General features: G+C 38.4%; 1 protein-coding gene across 2 annotated transcripts; it reads left to right on the top strand.

Annotated features, from left to right (window-relative positions):
- Nucleotides 1-11,475: 11,475 nt before the first annotated feature.
- LOC103413707 (conserved oligomeric Golgi complex subunit 1-like) lies at nt 11,476-17,784 on the top strand. 2 transcript variants are annotated; one of them, XM_070813333.1, is made up of 7 exons: nt 11,476-13,741; nt 14,399-14,593; nt 15,057-15,337; nt 15,797-15,976; nt 16,233-16,407; nt 16,853-17,164; nt 17,441-17,784. In XM_070813333.1, exons 1-6 carry the CDS (start codon nt 11,636-11,638, stop codon nt 17,021-17,023), a joined length of 3,108 nt encoding a protein of 1,035 aa, XP_070669434.1. In that variant the 5' UTR covers nt 11,476-11,635; the 3' UTR covers nt 17,024-17,164; nt 17,441-17,784. The 2 variants fall into 2 exon arrangements, with proteins under 2 accessions (XP_070669434.1, XP_070669435.1); XM_070813334.1 differs by having other exon boundaries at nt 17,377-17,784.
- Nucleotides 17,785-18,316: the final 532 nt, after the last annotated feature.

The following is an 18,316-nucleotide window of genomic DNA, read 5'->3' as shown; positions in this document are numbered from 1 at the left end:
CCTCGTGGTGAACTCTGTTAGGATTTAAGTGCAAAATTAACATCTTCCTCATCTGTCTGCTAACCCATTCAACCTTCATAACCAAAAAAAAAAAAAAAACTCATTCATCCAAGGCTATGAATTCGTTGATCCATGCTTTTGATTCCATTCAAATATCTTTTGTCCATTAATCAATGAATTCCCTAAATATGCCCATTTGAGAAAAAAAAATGATTTCAAAGAAGATCTTTCAATTGTCAGATTACAGAAGGATTGTGATTTTTTGCTTGCAAAAAGCAAAACGAAAATGAATATTACAATTATAAACAATAGGAGGAGAAAATTGGCGATGAAAATCCAAAATACGTTTACAGGGAAATGGGTTTCTTCATTTACAGGGAAATGGGTTTCTTCTATTGGATGCGTCTATGGAGACTGAAGAAACATGAAAATGGGTTTCTCTTTTGGATGGGAGATGGATTTGGATTTTTTTGGTGCCATTTATTTGATGGTGAGAATGTAGCTGCTTTGATTGCACTCTCTATCTCAACGCTCACACAATTTTTCTTTCTTCTTTTGCTTTTCTAATCAAAAGATTGATGTTGCAGCTATTCAAATACGACGCAAGGAGAAAAATGCAGGACAAATTGAGATTGAACGCAGCAGACTTCGTGGTTTTAAAATCCAATGAAATCCTTGGGGGAAGGGTGGGATTGTTAATTTTGGGTTAAAGGAGAGTTCACATAAATGTTAATTTTGGGCTTAAATCCTAACGGAGTTCATCACGAGGGTTTAAATCCGAATTTTTTCATCACGGGGGTTATCTTCCGATTATCCTCTCACCAAGGGGACCATTAATCCAATTTAGCCTTTTATGGAAATCGGGTCAGATCATATTACCCATTAATATTAGCGGATCGAGTCATATTACCAGTTCATTTTAACTTACGACACATTAGATATCAGTTATATCACGAAAACAACACGAATACCCTACACTTTATTGGTTTTAAAATTTCCCCTAAAACGATTAATCCACTTTAAAATTCCCCCCTCCCCCCACCCCACAAAAAAAATGTTGACATTTAAACCCAAATCAAACATTAATCCATTTCCACACCCCAAATCGAGTTGCCAGAAAGCGAAAAAATATATTAATAAATATAAATCTATCTTTCAAACCGAGTAACTGATAATAAAAATGATTCCATATAACAAATTCCTCATCTTTAACCGATTGGAAACTCTAAATTTATGAACATTTTTGCGCAATGCTTTTTTTTTTTTTTAACAACATTATTATTTATATAGGAGGAGTAGGTTAAGCCTTACAATGAGCTATCAATAACGTAGTTCAAATTCATTTTTAACGAAAATCAAACATAATACCTCTTACCTACAAATAAAGATGAATATACTAAATCGTAGTACTAAGTGGCTTTTTCTACGCAAGACTTGCTTCTTCTGTTTCGTTGCTATTTGCTTCTATGACTCTGTTGACTGAAGCTTTCGACGTCTCTTGCCTTTGATTCTGCGTTGGTGGCAAATCTATCCAGATAATTCTCTCACTAATCAAGGGGGCTAGTTCCGTCTCTGATTAATACAACCTCCTATGAAGCGGTAGCTTCCCGCCTCCTCTTTTCCTACTGCCTCTTCCGGTGAGAAGTTCCCTTCCCTTTTTAAAAATGCCAGATCGGTCTGCCTCAGCAAATGCACGATGCGGAGCCTTATTTTATTATAGTAAAGTCTTTATCTATTTATAGGTTAAGATATCAACGGATAATTCTTCAACATGTGGGATGAGGGGAGTAAATAGCTGATCAGGAGAGATGTGAAAATCAGGCTGTACTGTAATATAAAAATCCGACAAAAGAGGCGCGTTCTACTATATTATTGTACCAACCACATGCGTTATTGCAGCACCTTCGCCGTAAATACATAAGGGAATCAAGGTTTCAAACCCCTTTTCTATTCGAATGAGAAAATTCGAGCACCCGCAGAATTGGTAAGGAAGGTCTATCAATCCAACTCATACGATTCATTCATTAAAAAATTTACAGGTGCCAACGGCAATGGGACTCCTGCAAGTAATGAGAAGCTTAAAAAATGAAGCCCATTTCTTTGAAATCCCACTATAGTAATGCCAATAAAAATAGAAAATGAGAGACCCAAAGTAATGAGAAAATGACTTGTAACTGTAAAGCTATAAGGTAACATACCCTTGGGATTACAAAATAACAAAAAAGTAAAAGTGACCGAGATGTGATTGGAAAAGCTTTTGTTTAACATTTCCGGAAAGACCACATTTTTGTTCGTTTACCAAGTTCAACACAAAATCATAAATAAACTATACCAATGATTGCTGAGGTATTTGGTACTGTGTTTCCTCTTTTGTTTTTAGTAACAAAGAAAGATTTGTGAATGAGAAATACAAGTTTCCTATATTCATAGGAATCAATGGGAGAATGGCTACTTGCTTAGTTGGGCTGGGGACAAGCGGGTGCTGGGGTAAAGCTCTTTCATTTGCTTGATAATTTTACTTTTTGTGGCCTTTGGGTCTTCAACCGGTATTGGCGCCTGCGCACGGAGAGTGTATTCTAGATTATATCAGTTGGGTAGGCCGAACTGGGGTTCTAGAAAAATCTATACGAATTCTTCTTTGCAAGGGACATCCTGTTAAGAGTACTGAAGGTTCACACGGTTATCAAAGGTGTAAAGCACCAGATTAGATCTTTAGTCTATGTGTTAGTTAGGGGAATGCTAGGTCACCTAAAATAGTTAGCTTTGGTATTTATGTATAAATACTTCATGTACAGAGAATACAATGTGTAATGGAAAACAGTTTCACAATTCTCACTCTCTCTCTACATTCTCTCTCTCTCTCTCTCTCTCTCTCTCTCTCTCTCTCTAAGATTCAGTTTTCTTACTCACAAAGATTTTACTTTCTATATGGTATCATCGCTAGAGTCTATCGACGTTGATCTCCCACTTTCATGTTCTTGATTTTCTGGCAATTTTCTTTCCTGCCAAACAGATCTTTCTCGTCTTCTCTTTCAACTCTCTGTGAAATTTGCCATGACTGCTGCGGATAAATCTACCAATTCTTCCTCCTCAGCCTCTATTCCTCCCGCTGACGCTTTCAAATCCCCTCACGATTGCCTCTATCATTGTTCAAAACATCGCAGGTATGGTTCCGACTAAGTTGAATTGTCACAATTACATCACCTGGCACAACCTATTTCTTCCCGTTTTGAAGCGTTTCAAGCTTTTAGGGCTTATCAATGGCACCGACCTCTGTCCTTCTCAGTTTGTCTGTGATTCTACTGGCACTTGAGTTCTCAATCATGCGTATGGCGTTTGGTGTAAGCAAGATCAAATCTTGATGATTTGGATAAATTCGACTATCTCTGAAGATCTTCTTCCTTTGACTGTTGGAATGGATGATTCTAGTTCTTTGTGGCTCTCTCTGGAAAAACGCTTCGCTGGAGTCTTTCGTTCACATGTTCACAGCCTTCGTGCCAAGATTCAGACGATCCAAAAAGGTGACTCTTCGATGACTGATTACCTTAATTCAATTATAGAAATTTCTGATAAATTGGCTGTTGCGGGTGAACCGATTTCTGAATCTGATTTGGTGGCCTACATTCTTTCTGGTCTCCCTGAGGATTATGATTTTTTGTTGATTCTATTGAAACCAGAACTGAATCTGCTACTTCTGATAAACTTCATGGTTTGCTTTTGAGTGAGAAAATTTCCTTTCAAAAGCGTAAAAATCAAGCAACTGCATCCACTCCATTTCATTCCTATACTGCTCAATCATCTCCTAATTCTGGTCATCACTCTGGATTTTGAGGGAATTATCGAGGTCTCAACCAAAATCGCTCTAAATTCAACCAAAATCGTAACTTTGGGGGTAATCGTTTCAATCACCAAACTAGTGGGATTCTTGGTGCTGGTCCATCTCGATCTGGAGGTTATCAATCTGGTCAATCATCTTTTCTATCTGGAAAGTCCATTCCATGTTAACTCTGCAATCAACATGGTCATCAAGCTCTTCATTGTGGTAGCCTTTCTCAATTTGCCTCTTCACTAACTTCTGGCACTACTCATGGCTCTAGCCCTACTCAGTTATCTAGTTATTCACCTATGGCTATGTCTGCAATAGCCTCTTCTCCACCAAGTTATTAGATAACAGATAGTGGGGCTTCTCATTATGTTTCTCCAGATCTTTCTTTCTTTAACTCTGTTATCCCCTACACTGGCAGTGAACAACTATTTGTGAGCAATGGTAAAGGTATGTTGATATCACATATTGGTCATGCCTTTAGACGCACACCTAATACAGTTTTTAGACTTAAAGATGTCTTACTTGTCCCTCAAGCTTCTCATAATTTGCTATCCGTCTATAAATTTGTTAATGATAATTCGTGTTCTCTAACTTTTGATCTTTTTGGGTTCTACATCAAGGATCTAAAATTTGGGAAGATGCTCTTCCAGGGCCCTAGTGAAGGTGGCCTCTACCATTTCTACTAGACATCTTCAAATGGCTCTTCTAGAATAACAGTTTCTCCTCGTGCTTTGATGGTTGCAAATGTTGACATTCATCTTTGGCATAGAAGGCTTGGACATCCTTTTAGAAGGCTTGGACATCCTTTTAGTGTTGTTTTACATTCTGAGCTACATAATCATCATTTACCTGTAACTAGTTTAGTAAATAAATTGCCATTTTGTGTAGCTTGTCGAATGGGCAAAGCTTCTAAGCTTCCATTCTCTGTGTTGCCTTGTACTTCAGTAAAACATTTTCATTTGGTTTATGCAGATGTATGGGGACCCTCTCCTTCACTCTCTTGTACTGGTTACAAATACTACCTAATACTAGTGGATGATTTCACCAAATACAGTTGGTTATATCCTTTATATCTTAAATTGGATGTTGCTTCAGTTCTTATCACTTTTATTCTCAAAGTTCAAACACTATTTGCTTCTAAAGTTCAATGTTTAAGGTCCGATTCAGGGGGTGAGTTTTTAAATAAAACACTTCATGATTTCTTTAATGCCTAAGGTATTACACATCAACTAAGTTGTCCTCACACACCTGAAAAAAATGGGTGTGCTGAGAGGAAACATTGTCATGTTGTTGAAATGGGCAAGACTTTACTTTCTCAGAGTGGTTTACCATCCACATTTTGGGTTGAAGTTTTTCAAACATCAGTTTACCTCATTAACAGGTTACCTTCACAAAATTCTTCCTTGAGTCCATAGGAAAAATTATTTCAAGCTCCATCGAAGTATCATACATTGAAGCCTTTTGGATGTGCATGTTATCCATGGCTGAAACCTTACTCCGGTCACAAGTTGGAACCAAAGAGTAAGCTGTGCATTTTTTTGGGCTATAGCTTGAATCACAGTGGCTATGGGTGTTATGATCATGTAACTGAGAAGCTATATATCTCAAGACATGTTGTGTTTGATGATGATGTTTTTCCCTATCTTCATCCCAATTTTTTAACCGCTCCATCTTTTGTACTATCTTATTCCAATCCTATCACCCATTCTATCTCAGTTAGTATACATGTGCCATCTACTTCCCAAACTTCAGAACCTCAAGCTCAACCGTCTGTTAGTACTCATGTCCAAACTGCATCACCAATGAATGATCCAACATCTATTCCTTCACCATCTGCTTCCTCTTTACCAGTCTCTTATCACAATTGTGTAGCATTGGGTTCCAATCAAACTATTGCAGCACATCCCAATACTCATTCTATGATCACTAGAGCCAAAGATGGTAGTCATAAACCAAAAGTTTCACTGCTACCAAACATCCTCTTCCATCTTCAGTTGATCATCTCACCAAAATACCATCTGCACCAACTACTTACCTTTAAGCTTCAAAATGCAAGCTGAGTTTCAAGCCCTTCAATCCACTGGTACATGGGATTTGGTGCCTCATCATCCTTCTTACAATCTTGTCGGTTGTAAATGGGTCTTCAAAGTGAAACACAAGGCAGATGGGTCTATAGAACGGTATAAAGCCCGACTAGTTACTAAGGGTTTCCATCAACAAAAAGGTTTGGACTTCTCCGAGACTTTCAGTCCCGTGGCTAAACCACCAACCATTCAGATTTGCTTTCCATTGCAGTGCATTATGATTGGTTCATTCATCAACTAGATGCAATGCATTTCTTCATGGTCAGTTAAAAAATGATGTTTATATGGTGCAGCCCCCAGGCTTTGTTGATACTTCCAAGCCTACTCATGTCTGCAAACTTAAGAAATCCCTATATGGTCTTAAACAAGCGCCTAGAGCCTGGTATGAAGCTTTTTATTAGGCTATTCTGTCATTCGGATTCTCTGCATCCTCATCCGACACTAGTCTATTCATCAAGAAAGACACCACTATCATTTTCATCTTGGTTTATGTTGATGATATAATCATCATTGGTAGTTCTTCTTAAGTCTACCAAACTATTATTTCTCAATTGCAAGCTATTTTCATGTCAAAGATCTTGGTGATATTCACTATTTTCTGGGAATTGAAGTGAAACGATCTTCCAAAGGTCTATTTCTTCATCAGTCAAAATATGCCTCGAATCTACTAAAGAAAATTGATACGTTAAGCCCTGCAATACTCCAGTTAGTTCTTCTAAGCTGGATCACTCAGGCGCTTCACTTACAGATCCTACTTCCTATAGGTCCATTGTTGGTGCATTGCAGTACCTTACTTGGACTCGCCCTGATCTAGCTTTTGCAGTGAATCAAATGTGTCAACATATGCAAACTCCACGAACCATTCATTTGCAAGCTGTTACGCGTATCTTACGATATCTTAAAGGCACCATTGACTCAGGGTTATGGTTTATAAAGGGTGCTCAATATCTCACTGCTTGGTTTGATGATGATTAGGTTGGTTGCCCTGTTGACAGACGTTCTACAAGCGGATATTATGTGTTTTTGGGACCAATTTTGGTGGCTTGAAGTACTAAGAAACAAAACATAGTGGCTCAGTCATCCACTAAGGCCAAGTATAGGCCTCTTGCAAACACTACTGCAGAAATTTCGTGGATTTACAAGATTTTTTCTGATATTTCATTCCCCCTTCTTCGTACACCTGTCATCTTCTATGATAACAAGAATGTTATTGTACTAGCTTTCAATCCAGTCTTCCATGCTCGAACAAAGCATGTTGAGATTGACTATCATTTCATCTATGAGAAAGTTCTTTTGGGACAAATTGGTGTACAACATGTTAGTACCTTGTCACAGATCGCTGATATTTTTACCAAGTCCCTTCCTGCTGATCGTTTTCTCTCCTTGACTGACAAGCTTTCAGTTCGATCTTCTACCTTCAGCTTGAGGGGGTGTGTTAACAGTATTGAAGGTTCACACGGTTATCAAATGTGTAAAGCACCAGATTAGATCTTTAGTCTGTGTGTTAGTTAGGGGAATGTTAAGTCACCTAAAATAGTTAGCTTTGGTATTTATGTATAAATACTTCATGTACAGAGAATACAATGTGTAATGGAAAACAGTTTCACAATTCTCACTCTCTCTACCTTTTCTCTCTCTCTCTCTCTAATCTCTCTCTCTCTAATATTCAGTTTTCTTACTCACTAAGATTTTACTTTCTACACATCCATGGGTTTAGTGATTTCTTCGGCAACCTTGCAAGGATCCCCAGGTCGAGTAATTGGTTTACAAGACGCTTTTAGGAAGTCATATCTTCTCAGGTTCCAGTTTTTTACTTTTCTTAAAAATAAAAATAAAAATTACCTACTCTTAAGTAGAGAGGTAGGCTTTATACAGGTAGTGGGGTCATGTATACTAATGGTCGTATGATTAATCCTAGACAGTTTGATTCAAATCAAAGTAATGACTCCCGCCTAAGACTAAGGATGATAATTTATCCCGTTAAATCCGATAACTGCGGATAATCGCCTGAATGAGGCGGATTTGGTGATGAATTTTTTTTATAATATGGGAAAAACTATGTCTTCCGCCCTGCACCCATCCTCATAGTATATGCTTCAACGGGAATCACACATGTGTTATTACAACATGTGGGATGAGGGATGAGGGGATAGTTCTTTCAACTTGTGGAAGGGGAATAAGTAGTTGATCAAGAGAGATGTGAGAAGCCGGCTATACTATAATCTAACGTTTTAGTGTGTGGGATCCGGCAAAAGATATGTGTTTTACTATATTATTGTACCAACCACATGCGTTATTACAACACTTTTGTCGTACATACATAAGGGATTAGAGGTTTAGAGCCCCTTTTCTATTCGAATGAGAAAATACAAGCACCTGCCAAATTGGTAAGGCAGACGTATCAAACCAACCTGTACAATTCATTCCTTAAAAAAATTATGGGTGCTAACAGTAGTGGGACTCCTGCTGATAATGAGAAACTTAAAAATGAAGCCCATTTCTTTGAAATCCCACTGTAGTAATGGCAATTGTTGATGCACAAACTCGGGTTGATCTTGGAACAACGTAAATCCAACCGTAAATCACACATACACACAAGAACACAAAGATGTATCGTGGTTCACCCAAGCACACTGGTGTCGATCTAGTTTCACTATGTAAATTGAGGGTTACAATGTACATAGAGACTATAGAGGCTAGGGTTTGCTCTAGTAGCCATATTTGACATCCTTTGCTCTCCCTCTAAAGTGAAGGTGAAGGATCCCTTTTATAGAATAAGGGTATCTTCCCCTCTTACATACATGATAGGCTAAGTAGTGAGTCTCAAATATTGAGGCCCAATATATGGTACAACAACAATAAATAGAGTCGGTCCTGAGATTTTTTAGGCCTAAGGCAATGCCAAAAAATGTGCCCTAACTCCATATAAGAAGAATGATTTGTCTTCACACGTAAAACTTCGATAAAATTATACTTAGAAAATCACTTCAAACTCAAAAATTTAGAAACACAGAAAAAATAATTTATTTTGTATTGAGAGAAGAGAACAAAAAAACCCGGACGTACAAGTAGATAAATAATGAGTTTTGTTTCTCTTCTAGCTCAACTTTAAAAGTGTTTTTAATAAATCGTGACATGTTTTTCTTATTTACTTACCTTGTCAATGTGGGACTAAAAAAAGAATTATATTTCGAGTCTTTAATTGATATGTATAAACAATGAATGAGCACTAAATTAAAATTATTGGTGACACGTCATGTGATTTGCAAATTTGGTCTAAAATTTTGGTCTACTCTTTGTTGAAGGTTAGACTTGCATTGGAATGAATGTCTACAAATTGCAACTCACATAGCTACTAGCTAGTAATTAAAAGGAATTAACAACCAAACAAAAATTCATAAAAATTGAAAATAATAAACATGCACATAGTATTTCAAACTCAGGACCTCTCGTTAATTTTAAACAACTAAAACCTCTACTTCTAATTAAACTTCTTGATCATTTAACCAAATTTATAAATGTAGACTCTTATGAAAAGAAGTTCTTAAAAATTGGAAAGTAATAAATACACATAGTATTTCAAACATGGGACCTCTTTGTTAATTTTAAACTACATAAACAACCACTTCTAGTTAAACTTTTTGATCATTTGACCAAATTTTATAAATTTATACTCTTACGAAAATAAATTTATAAAAATTGGAAAGTAAATAAACACACATAGAGTTTTAAACCCAAGACCTCCCCATTAATTTTAAATGATAGAAACCACTAGTTCTTGTTAAACTTCTTGATCATTTAACTAACTTTTATAAATTTATACTATTATAAAAAATAAAAACACACACACACACACACACACACACACATATATATATATATATAGGGAATTGTTATTGACACTTCAAAAATCTTACTTTGCACTCCAAACTTTCTATAATTAGAAAGAAAAATACACTTATGAGGAGTGTAGAATAATATTTTTTTGAGTGCTAATAACAATTCCTTATAAATATATCACCCTAATAATGTTGTTGGCCCAATTTTTTGGGCCCCAGACGGTCGCCCAACACGTATTGGGCCAAGGCCGGCCCTACCAATAAAAATAGAAAATGAGAGACCCAAAGTAATGAGAAAATGACTTGTAACTGTGAAACTATAAGGTATCATTCCCTCGGAATAATGAAATAACAAAAAAGTAAAAGTGACCGTGATTAAGAGAGAAACTTTTTTTTACATTTCCGAAAAGACCACCAATTTGTTTGCTTACTAGGTTCAACACGAAATCATAAATAAGTTCTACCAAAGGATTGCCAAGCATTTGGTACCGAGTTTCCTCCTTTATTTTTAGTAACAAAATAAACCAGGACTAAACTAAGAGTTAGAAGCGTAAACAAAAAGGATTTGTGTTTGAAAAAATACAAGTTTCCTATATTCATAGGAATCAATGGGAGAAAGGAAAAATTCTCAAGTCGTTGGGGACCCACGGTGCTGGGGTAAAGCTCTATCATTTGCATGATATACTTTTTATGGCCTTCGGGGGTTCAACTGGTACTGGTGCCTTCAGTTGGGTAGGTTGGACTAGTAATTCCTTCGGCATCATCGCAAGGATCTCCATATCAAATAATTGGTTTACAAAACGCTCTTAGGGATTCTTGTCTTCTCGGATTTCAGTTTTTAACTTTTCTTATAAAAAGTTTTTACCTATTCTCTGAGGAGAGATATAAGCTTTATACAGGTAGGGGGTCATGTATACTCATGGCCATACGATTAATTCTAGATGGTTAGATTCAAATCAAAGTAGAGACTCCCGCTTGAGGTTAAGGATGACCATTCAACCCGTTAAATCTAATAACCATGGATAACCGTCCAAATGAGATGGTTTTGAAGATGAACTTTTTTTTTCAGATATGGGAAAAATCGTGTCGTCCACCCTGCATCCACCTCAAAGTATATGCTTCAACATGAATCACACAAGGATAGATTGATATAACAGAAAACTCGGGTAAAATGCCCACGGTTCGTATATGGTTATAGGAGTTCCCGCCATATCCATTCACTTAGCCATACCAAATAATATAATATAATATGTATATTGGATATAATAAAATCCGCCTCCATCCATTTCCGTCCGTTGCGAATAATATGTATATTCAGAAGTATTGCACTTATTTGATAATTTATTTCGCCTTTCTCCCGTACCCTTTTCTTGGAACTAATTTCCTTTAATTTGCCATGATATTTCGCTTATGAAGAACACCTTCAAAAAGTATTATTATGCTTTTTATGATTTAGATGTAGATATTTAATTAAAGAATTAATATTTATTAAATTATAATGTGTCAGTTGTACAAATAAATTTTTAGAGGTGTGATATTCACACATTCCATTTTACTTCTTACGTATCTTTTTTATTTTCGACCGTCGGATTAGATAAATTGAAAAAGATTAACGAACAAAAATTATAAAAAATATATGAAAAATAAAATGAGATATGTAGATAACACGTCCACATACACACCCCAATTTTTATTAATATTCGTACTTATGAGAATAGATATGCATTTTTGTTCTCAAACTCAACCGTTGCCATTCCTACGGATGCCCGTATACACTCAAGTCCTGCGGTGTCACCAACGAGAAACTACCGAACGCGCAGAATGCCGATCTAATCGCTCGCAACCCTTCCCATACTTCAGTTGGTGATCTTCCTCCGCCAAAATCAATGAGAGTGAATTCCGGCGACGGCCTCAGCGGTGCCTCCGCCGCTGCTGCCGCCGCCTCCCGAGATGCCGAGTCCCTCTTCCGCTCCAAACCCATTGCCGAGATCAGAACCGTCGAGTCCACCACCCGCAGCCAGATCCAGTCCAAGAAGGAGGAGCTCCGCCAACTTGTCGGCACTCGCTACCGCGATCTCATTGACTCCGCCGATTCCATCGTCCTCATGAAGCGCTCCTCCCACTCCATCTCCCAAAACCTCTCCTCCGTCCACTACTCTATCAATTCCCTCTCCTCCGCATCCTCCGCATCCTCCGCCGACAACCCCGACTCCTCCCGCCACGACCCTACCCGCCACCGCATCTACGGAATCGCCTGCCGGGTCAAGTACCTCGTCGACACTCCGGAGAACATCTGGGGCTGCCTCGACGAGTCCATGTTTCTCGAGTCCGCCGCCCGCTACGTCCGCGCCAGTCACGTGCACTCCATTCTCGCCCTCCCTGCTCACGTGCGCTTCCTCTCCAACTTCCCTCTCCTCCAGCACCAGTGGCAGATCGTCGACAGTTTCAAGTCCCAGATCTCTCAGCGCGCCCGCGACCGCCTCTTCGATCGAGAGCTCCACCTGCCCGTTTCCTCCTACGCCGACGCATTGGCCGCCGTCGCTTTGATCGACGACCTCCGCCCCGAGTACGTACTTTCCCTCTTCCTCGACACTCGGAAGTCGTGGGTTTCCGGGATACTCAATGCTTGCCGTCCCGATGCTCAGTGCTCCAACGTCGTTTCGGTGCTGTGCGAGGCTCTGCGGGTGATTCAGGTGACTGTGGGGCAGGTTGGTGAGCTCTTCTTGCGGGTGCTCAGTGACATGCCGTTGTTCTACAAGGTGGTATTGGGTAGTCCTCCTGCATCCCAATTGTTCGGTGGAATTCCCAATCCAGATGAGGAGATCAAGCTTTGGAATTCGTTTCGGGAGAAACTCGAGTCTGCCATGGGAATGCTGGACAAGGATTACATTGCCAAGGCTTGTTGCTCTTGGCTTAGCGACTGCGGAGGCCGGATGGTGGATAGGATCAACGGGAGGTTCCTCATCGACGCGATTGGCAGCGGCCACGAGCTCGCCTCGGCTGAGAAGTTGATTAGGGAGACCATGAACAGCAAGGAGGTATTAGAAGGGAGCTTGGAGTGGCTCAAGAACGTGTTCGGGTCCAACATTGACCTGCCGTGGAGTCGAATGAGTGAACTTGTTCTCGGAGATGATTCAGATCTCTGGGACAGTATCTTCGAACCTGCATTCGTCGCCAGGATGAAGGTGATTGTGGCATACAGGTTCAAGGAGCTCATGAAGGCCGTGAACATTAAGGAGGGCAAACCCATCGATTTCCTTGGTGCTGGTGGTGGAGTTTGGTTTGTGGAAACCAAATCGAATAACGCTAAGAAAGGTACTGCTAGTGCTCTGCCTTGTGAAGAGAATTGTCTCAATTTCTATTTTGGTCCTCAAGTGAGTAGTATTCGAGATGCGGTGGATAGTAGTTGTCAGGATGTTCTTGATGACTTGCTGTGTTTCTTAGAATCGCCAAAGGCAGCTCTTAGGTTAAAGGATCTGTCACCTTATCTACAAGATAAGTGTTGCCAGACCATATCCAATATATTGGTGCAACTAAATAGTGAGCTTGATAATTTGGAAATTGGTAAAGACACGCAAGGGCCGGTAACTGTTGACAGGGCACTTTTCATTGGGAGACTCTTGTTTGCATTGCAGAGCCACTCCAAACACATTCCCATCATTCTTGGTCCTCCGCGGTCTTGGGTAAATGTAACAGGGTCTGTAGTTCTCGATAAGTTCCCGCCCATGTCAAGACAATCTAGAGCTCCCACTGATTCTCCAGTGCTTGATAGCCCCTCAGGTTCTAAAAGGCATACTTCATCTGCTACGGCTGCATTGCTTGGAGCAGGCCAAAGTGCAAGCCCTAAACTTGAAGAGCTTAATGTAACTATGCGAGATCTCCGAATTCGTGCGCATGCTTTGTGGATGTCGTGGTTGTCTGATGAGCTTTCAGTTATTCTTTCCCGTGATCTTCAAAAAGATTATGCTTTGTCATCATCAACTCCTCTGAGGGTAAGGTGCATTCAACGTATTTTGCTCTCCATTATTTCTGTTCTTTACGCTGTTATTTGCATTTTATTTAGTATAAGTGGAATGGACTGCAATCTTACGTGATTAGTAGATAGTCATTGGATGCCAACTAGGAAGTGTAAATGATCCTCCATCTGTTTCAATCAGAGAAATAAGTGAAATTAATAGGTTTAATCATTTGAATCTAAACAGCCCAATCTTAATACTGCAAGCTTGTCTTGATTATTATAATATAACTGTTAGCCCATAAGCCGCTTTAACTGGAGATGATTGCAAAGTAGGCCAAATGGAAGATATAACCTTTTTATACAGCATTCTAGAACCGTAAAGAAACATTCTCCACAAAATTGTGTGTAGTTACAATGTAGGACGAATGATGTGGTTTAATTGAACAGACCTGAAAAAGTAAATTTGTGGATGATTCAAAAGTGGTTTTAAATCAAAGCCATGGCTTAACATATAATTATGTGTTGTTTAAGTGCACATTTTACTAGTATTCTTGAAGATATTTGGTGCTTATGTTGTCTTTAAGACTGAGTTGATTATCTGTTACGCACTTACGCTACACTGGTAGTGGTCTGCTGAGTACGGTGTTGATTGAATACAATTTACCTATCATCATTTTTATTATTTGGGCAGGGTTGGGAAGAGACAGTTGTTAAGCAAGAGCAGTCTGATGATAACCAATCGGACATGAGAATATGGCTCCCTTGCATGCCTTCTCTCTATATAGTCTCATTTCTATTTCGCATATGTGAAGAAGTTCATCGAATTGGAGGTCATGTTCTTGACAAAACAATTCTGCAAAAGTTTGCATTAAGATTGTTGGAAAAGGTATGTAGCTTCGCTTGATATCTGATTTCTTTTCTCTATTCATCAATGTGTTGCTCACATGCTGCTAGACTAACAGGTCATTGGCCGGCCATCGATAGGTCATTCTTATTTCTATTACAGTTTTATGTACACCTATTCGTGATTTTACTATTGCTTAGCATGAAGTCTATCTTCTTATCTTGCAACCTCAGGGCTGTAAGTATTGATTTTGAATTTTTGTCAACTCTTGCATTTATATTTATGTGCCCTTATGTGTCAGTTTTAATAAACATCTTTATTACCTCATGAAGTAGCTTACGATTACTTCTGCCATTCACAGAAAATGTCGGTTTTGTATGTTCATTAGAAAAATGAAAAATTCCCAGTTGTTTCTTTAGATTATTGTTTAGAAATATACTTTAAACCATTTGTCTTTTTTTTTTTTTTTTTTTTTTTTAATATTGATTGCAATACTTTCATGTAGGTCATTGGTATTTATGGAGACTTCCTTTCTACTGTAGAGGCCGGTGGATCTCAAGTGTCAGAGAAAGGAGTTTTGCAAGTTCTGTTAGATTTGAGATTTGTTGTCGATGTCCTTTCTGGGGGTGATTCTAATACGAGTGAGGAGTCATTTGCATACCTAAAGACAAAAAGTCCTTTCAGACGGAAGCAGGACCAAAGCCACGCGAAATCTGCCATTAGAGAGCGTTTTGATGGGTTGATAAATCGTCTTTCGCAAAGATTGGATCCCATAGACTGGCTTACGTAAGTTAATTTATTCTCGTGAATAAAAAGTTAGAAATCTAAACAAATATAATGAACTTCCAAAAGTTTGGATATGTGACTGGTGTCTCATTTCATGCATCTTTCTCCCATATTGTTTTGCTTAAAGGGTTATCTCTAGTGGTTGTCTTCAGAGAAAAATGAATATTTAGGAGTTACCTGGTTGATCTCTTGGGCAGCTAGTATGTTGTTATGATCACAAGGGAAACCGAGGATTTGGATCTTAAGTAGAAAAGCATGGGAAATTAGGACAATGTTTTTTATGGAATATAATTCAACTAGTGAATCATCTATAGGGGAACCACAGCTCTAATGAGTTCTTATTATAGCATAGAAGTCGTGCTTATTGTGGTCCTATGTTTTGAATTATCTTATTTAATGATTTGTATAACTATTTAGGCATTTTGACTTTGTGTATTTAATCACATTATCTTATTTAAGGTATGAGTCGTATCTTTGGGAAAATGAGAAGCAGTCCTACCAACGCCATGCTGTCCTCTTTGGATTCTTTGTTCAACTTAATCGCATGTACACAGATACTGTTCAAAAACTTCCTACTAATTCAGAGTCCAATATCATGAGATGCTCTTCAGTTCCTCGCTTCAAATACCTTCCCATCAGGTTAGTGTTTTTTGAAATTTCTACCATGTTAGTTGCTACATTACAAGGTGTGCACAACCCGTACTACTGTTTTGAGTCTACTCATATTTCATTCATATAATGAACTGTATAAATTGGGTTGCACTGGCCGATTCGCTACATATGACTGTTTCTATTAGTGTTTTCCAGTTTTAACTATGTCCAAAAATATTCATTGCCAAAGGGTATCTTCCTCAATAATGGGTTCTGAACTTTTGACTTTGTCTTGGTGTTCAAGTGCTCCAGCATTGTCTTCAAGAGGGACAGCTAAGGCATCCATTCCAATCTCTTCGGATGATATTTCTTCAAGAAGTCCCTGGAAAGCTTATACAAATGGAGATCTTTCCAGTAAGCTTGATTTGGACGATAACTCGAGTTTTTCTGCCGTACCAATCTTTAATTCTTTAATGCAGGCAAGGCTGTCTATCTCTTTACATTTTCTTGTTACAAGTTTTTCCTATTTTTATAGTTGCATTCTAAAAAAAATTGTTTCATGTTGGAATAGCGATGCATTTGTTTGAAATATGAATTTTTCTGGTTCACAATAAGCCAGTAGAGACACATAGTTAAAGCATGTAACGCAAGACATTTTTAGTTTCACACTATTAGGTTTGATTAAAACAAGTAAATTGTCTAGATGGTAATGAGATAAAAGACCATGTCAGGTCTGTAAGCAAGTATGGATTGCACACAGCACACCTCTTGTTTTTTCTGATATCACCGCAATATTCTCTTTGCTCGTCTTCTACAAACAACAACCAAGTCTTATCCCACTAAGTGGGGTCGGCTAAACTGTTCCATTTGTTTAGGATATTGAGATATACAGGTTTTGAAAATGATATTCGTTATGATTGGCAGGCTGGAAGTAAATTTGGAGAGAGCTTAAAACTAGGATCCATGCTAACAGATGGGCAAGTGGGCATATTCAAGGATAGATCAGCAGCCGCCATGTCGTCAATTGGTGACATTCTACCTTCCCAGGCTGCAGGTCTCCTATCATCGTTCACAGCTTCCAGAGCATACTCTTGATTGCCTTCAGAATTCTTCAGTCTTGTCTTCTTTTGGGCATGTACAAGTAATCTATGGCTGTGAAGAAAAACAACGGAGTCTCACGAAGCATGAGATAAGGGCTCGGAGTTTGCAGTACTTATTTGAAACTTGATAGAACAGGTATGCGATTATGAAACCCTAAATTTTGGAATTTTAGTTTGAGTATCTGGTGGGAGATTAGGAAACTTAAGATAATGAGGTTATGTATAGAAGACTGAGGCTGAGTAAACCCTAGTTTGAAGCTTTGAGAGCTTTATTCTTTATAAATTCGATTCTTTTGTGTTTCCGCTTGTCTTCAAAACTGTTCGTAGTTTGGGTTTTTGCTTTTAAAGTTGGCTGTTAATGTTCCCAAAGACTTAAGAGGAGGCTTAACGTAAGCCTATCTCACCCGTATAGGTGAGTCAGAGTCATCATAATGTATAGAGGAGAGGTAGCTGAAAGTTTGGTCCATTTGTTTCTTCAATGCCCCCGTCTACTTTCGAAGGCTTCAGATCAAATTGTCTATGGAAGTTAATGCAATGCTGAAGGAATCGGAGATGAGAACGATTTGGGTGTCATGTCAACTTGGATGAGGAGGATGCGCGATATTGCTCGTGTCCAAATTCAATTTTTCTCTACGAACTGGAACTCTGTCATGTAATTTTGTGTATAACTTGCAATATACGAAACCGTGTAGTATGTACTCTTAGCATGTTACTTAGGAGCCTAACATAAATGAATTTGTACTGTTCTGATTGTTACATAGGTCTTTCCTTTTGGAAAAAACTTCGGGGTATATATGGTGCGTTATTGCATTCAAGTTCAACCTAGGACATAATATGCATTCGAAAAATACCGGAATCCCCTGGTACATTTTTGCATCACTTAGGGGTGGATGCGGTATGGTTTGACACCAAAAATAAAATTGAATCAACTAGTCCTCAACGATTTGGTTTGGTTTGGTTTGGACTTAATCAATACCATTATTAAAACCAAACTGAATCAAATCATTGGTAATTAGTTTCATTTTGGTTCGGTTAAATTAAGCATATTCTAACAAATCACGTCCAACATTTCAAGCATGTTAATTTTCAAACATCTAACGAGAGAAATTGTTTTTATTGACCGTAATCGAAGAAAAATTAGTTTTATTGATCGGTGTTAGAAAATGAAATGCCCATAAACAAGAGAGATTAGATGATTTAATCAATCATAGTGTTCTTGTATTATACATATACAACCTCCTGTGACAATCTCTTCTAAATCAAGCAAAGCATCTGCACAAAATTAATA

The sequence above is a fragment of the Malus domestica genome, chromosome 15 (assembly GCF_042453785.1).
Source record: "Malus domestica chromosome 15, GDT2T_hap1".
Lineage (NCBI taxonomy): Eukaryota > Viridiplantae > Streptophyta > Magnoliopsida > Rosales > Rosaceae > Malus > Malus domestica.
Note: the sequence above shows the minus strand (reverse complement) of the source record. Positions and strands in the feature narration are given on the sequence as shown.

Excerpts from the sequence above, each read along its gene's own strand:
- LOC103413707 (XM_070813333.1), top strand. The coding sequence starts at position 11,636 with ATGAGAGTGAATTCCGGCGACGGCCTCAGCGGTGCCTCCGCCGCTGCT. Across the intron at positions 13,742-14,398 it reads CATCATCAACTCCTCTGAGG|GGTTGGGAAGAGACAGTTGT; the intron begins GTAAGGTGCATT and ends TTATTTGGGCAG. Across the intron at positions 15,977-16,232 it reads TTCAAATACCTTCCCATCAG|TGCTCCAGCATTGTCTTCAA; the intron begins GTTAGTGTTTTT and ends TTGGTGTTCAAG.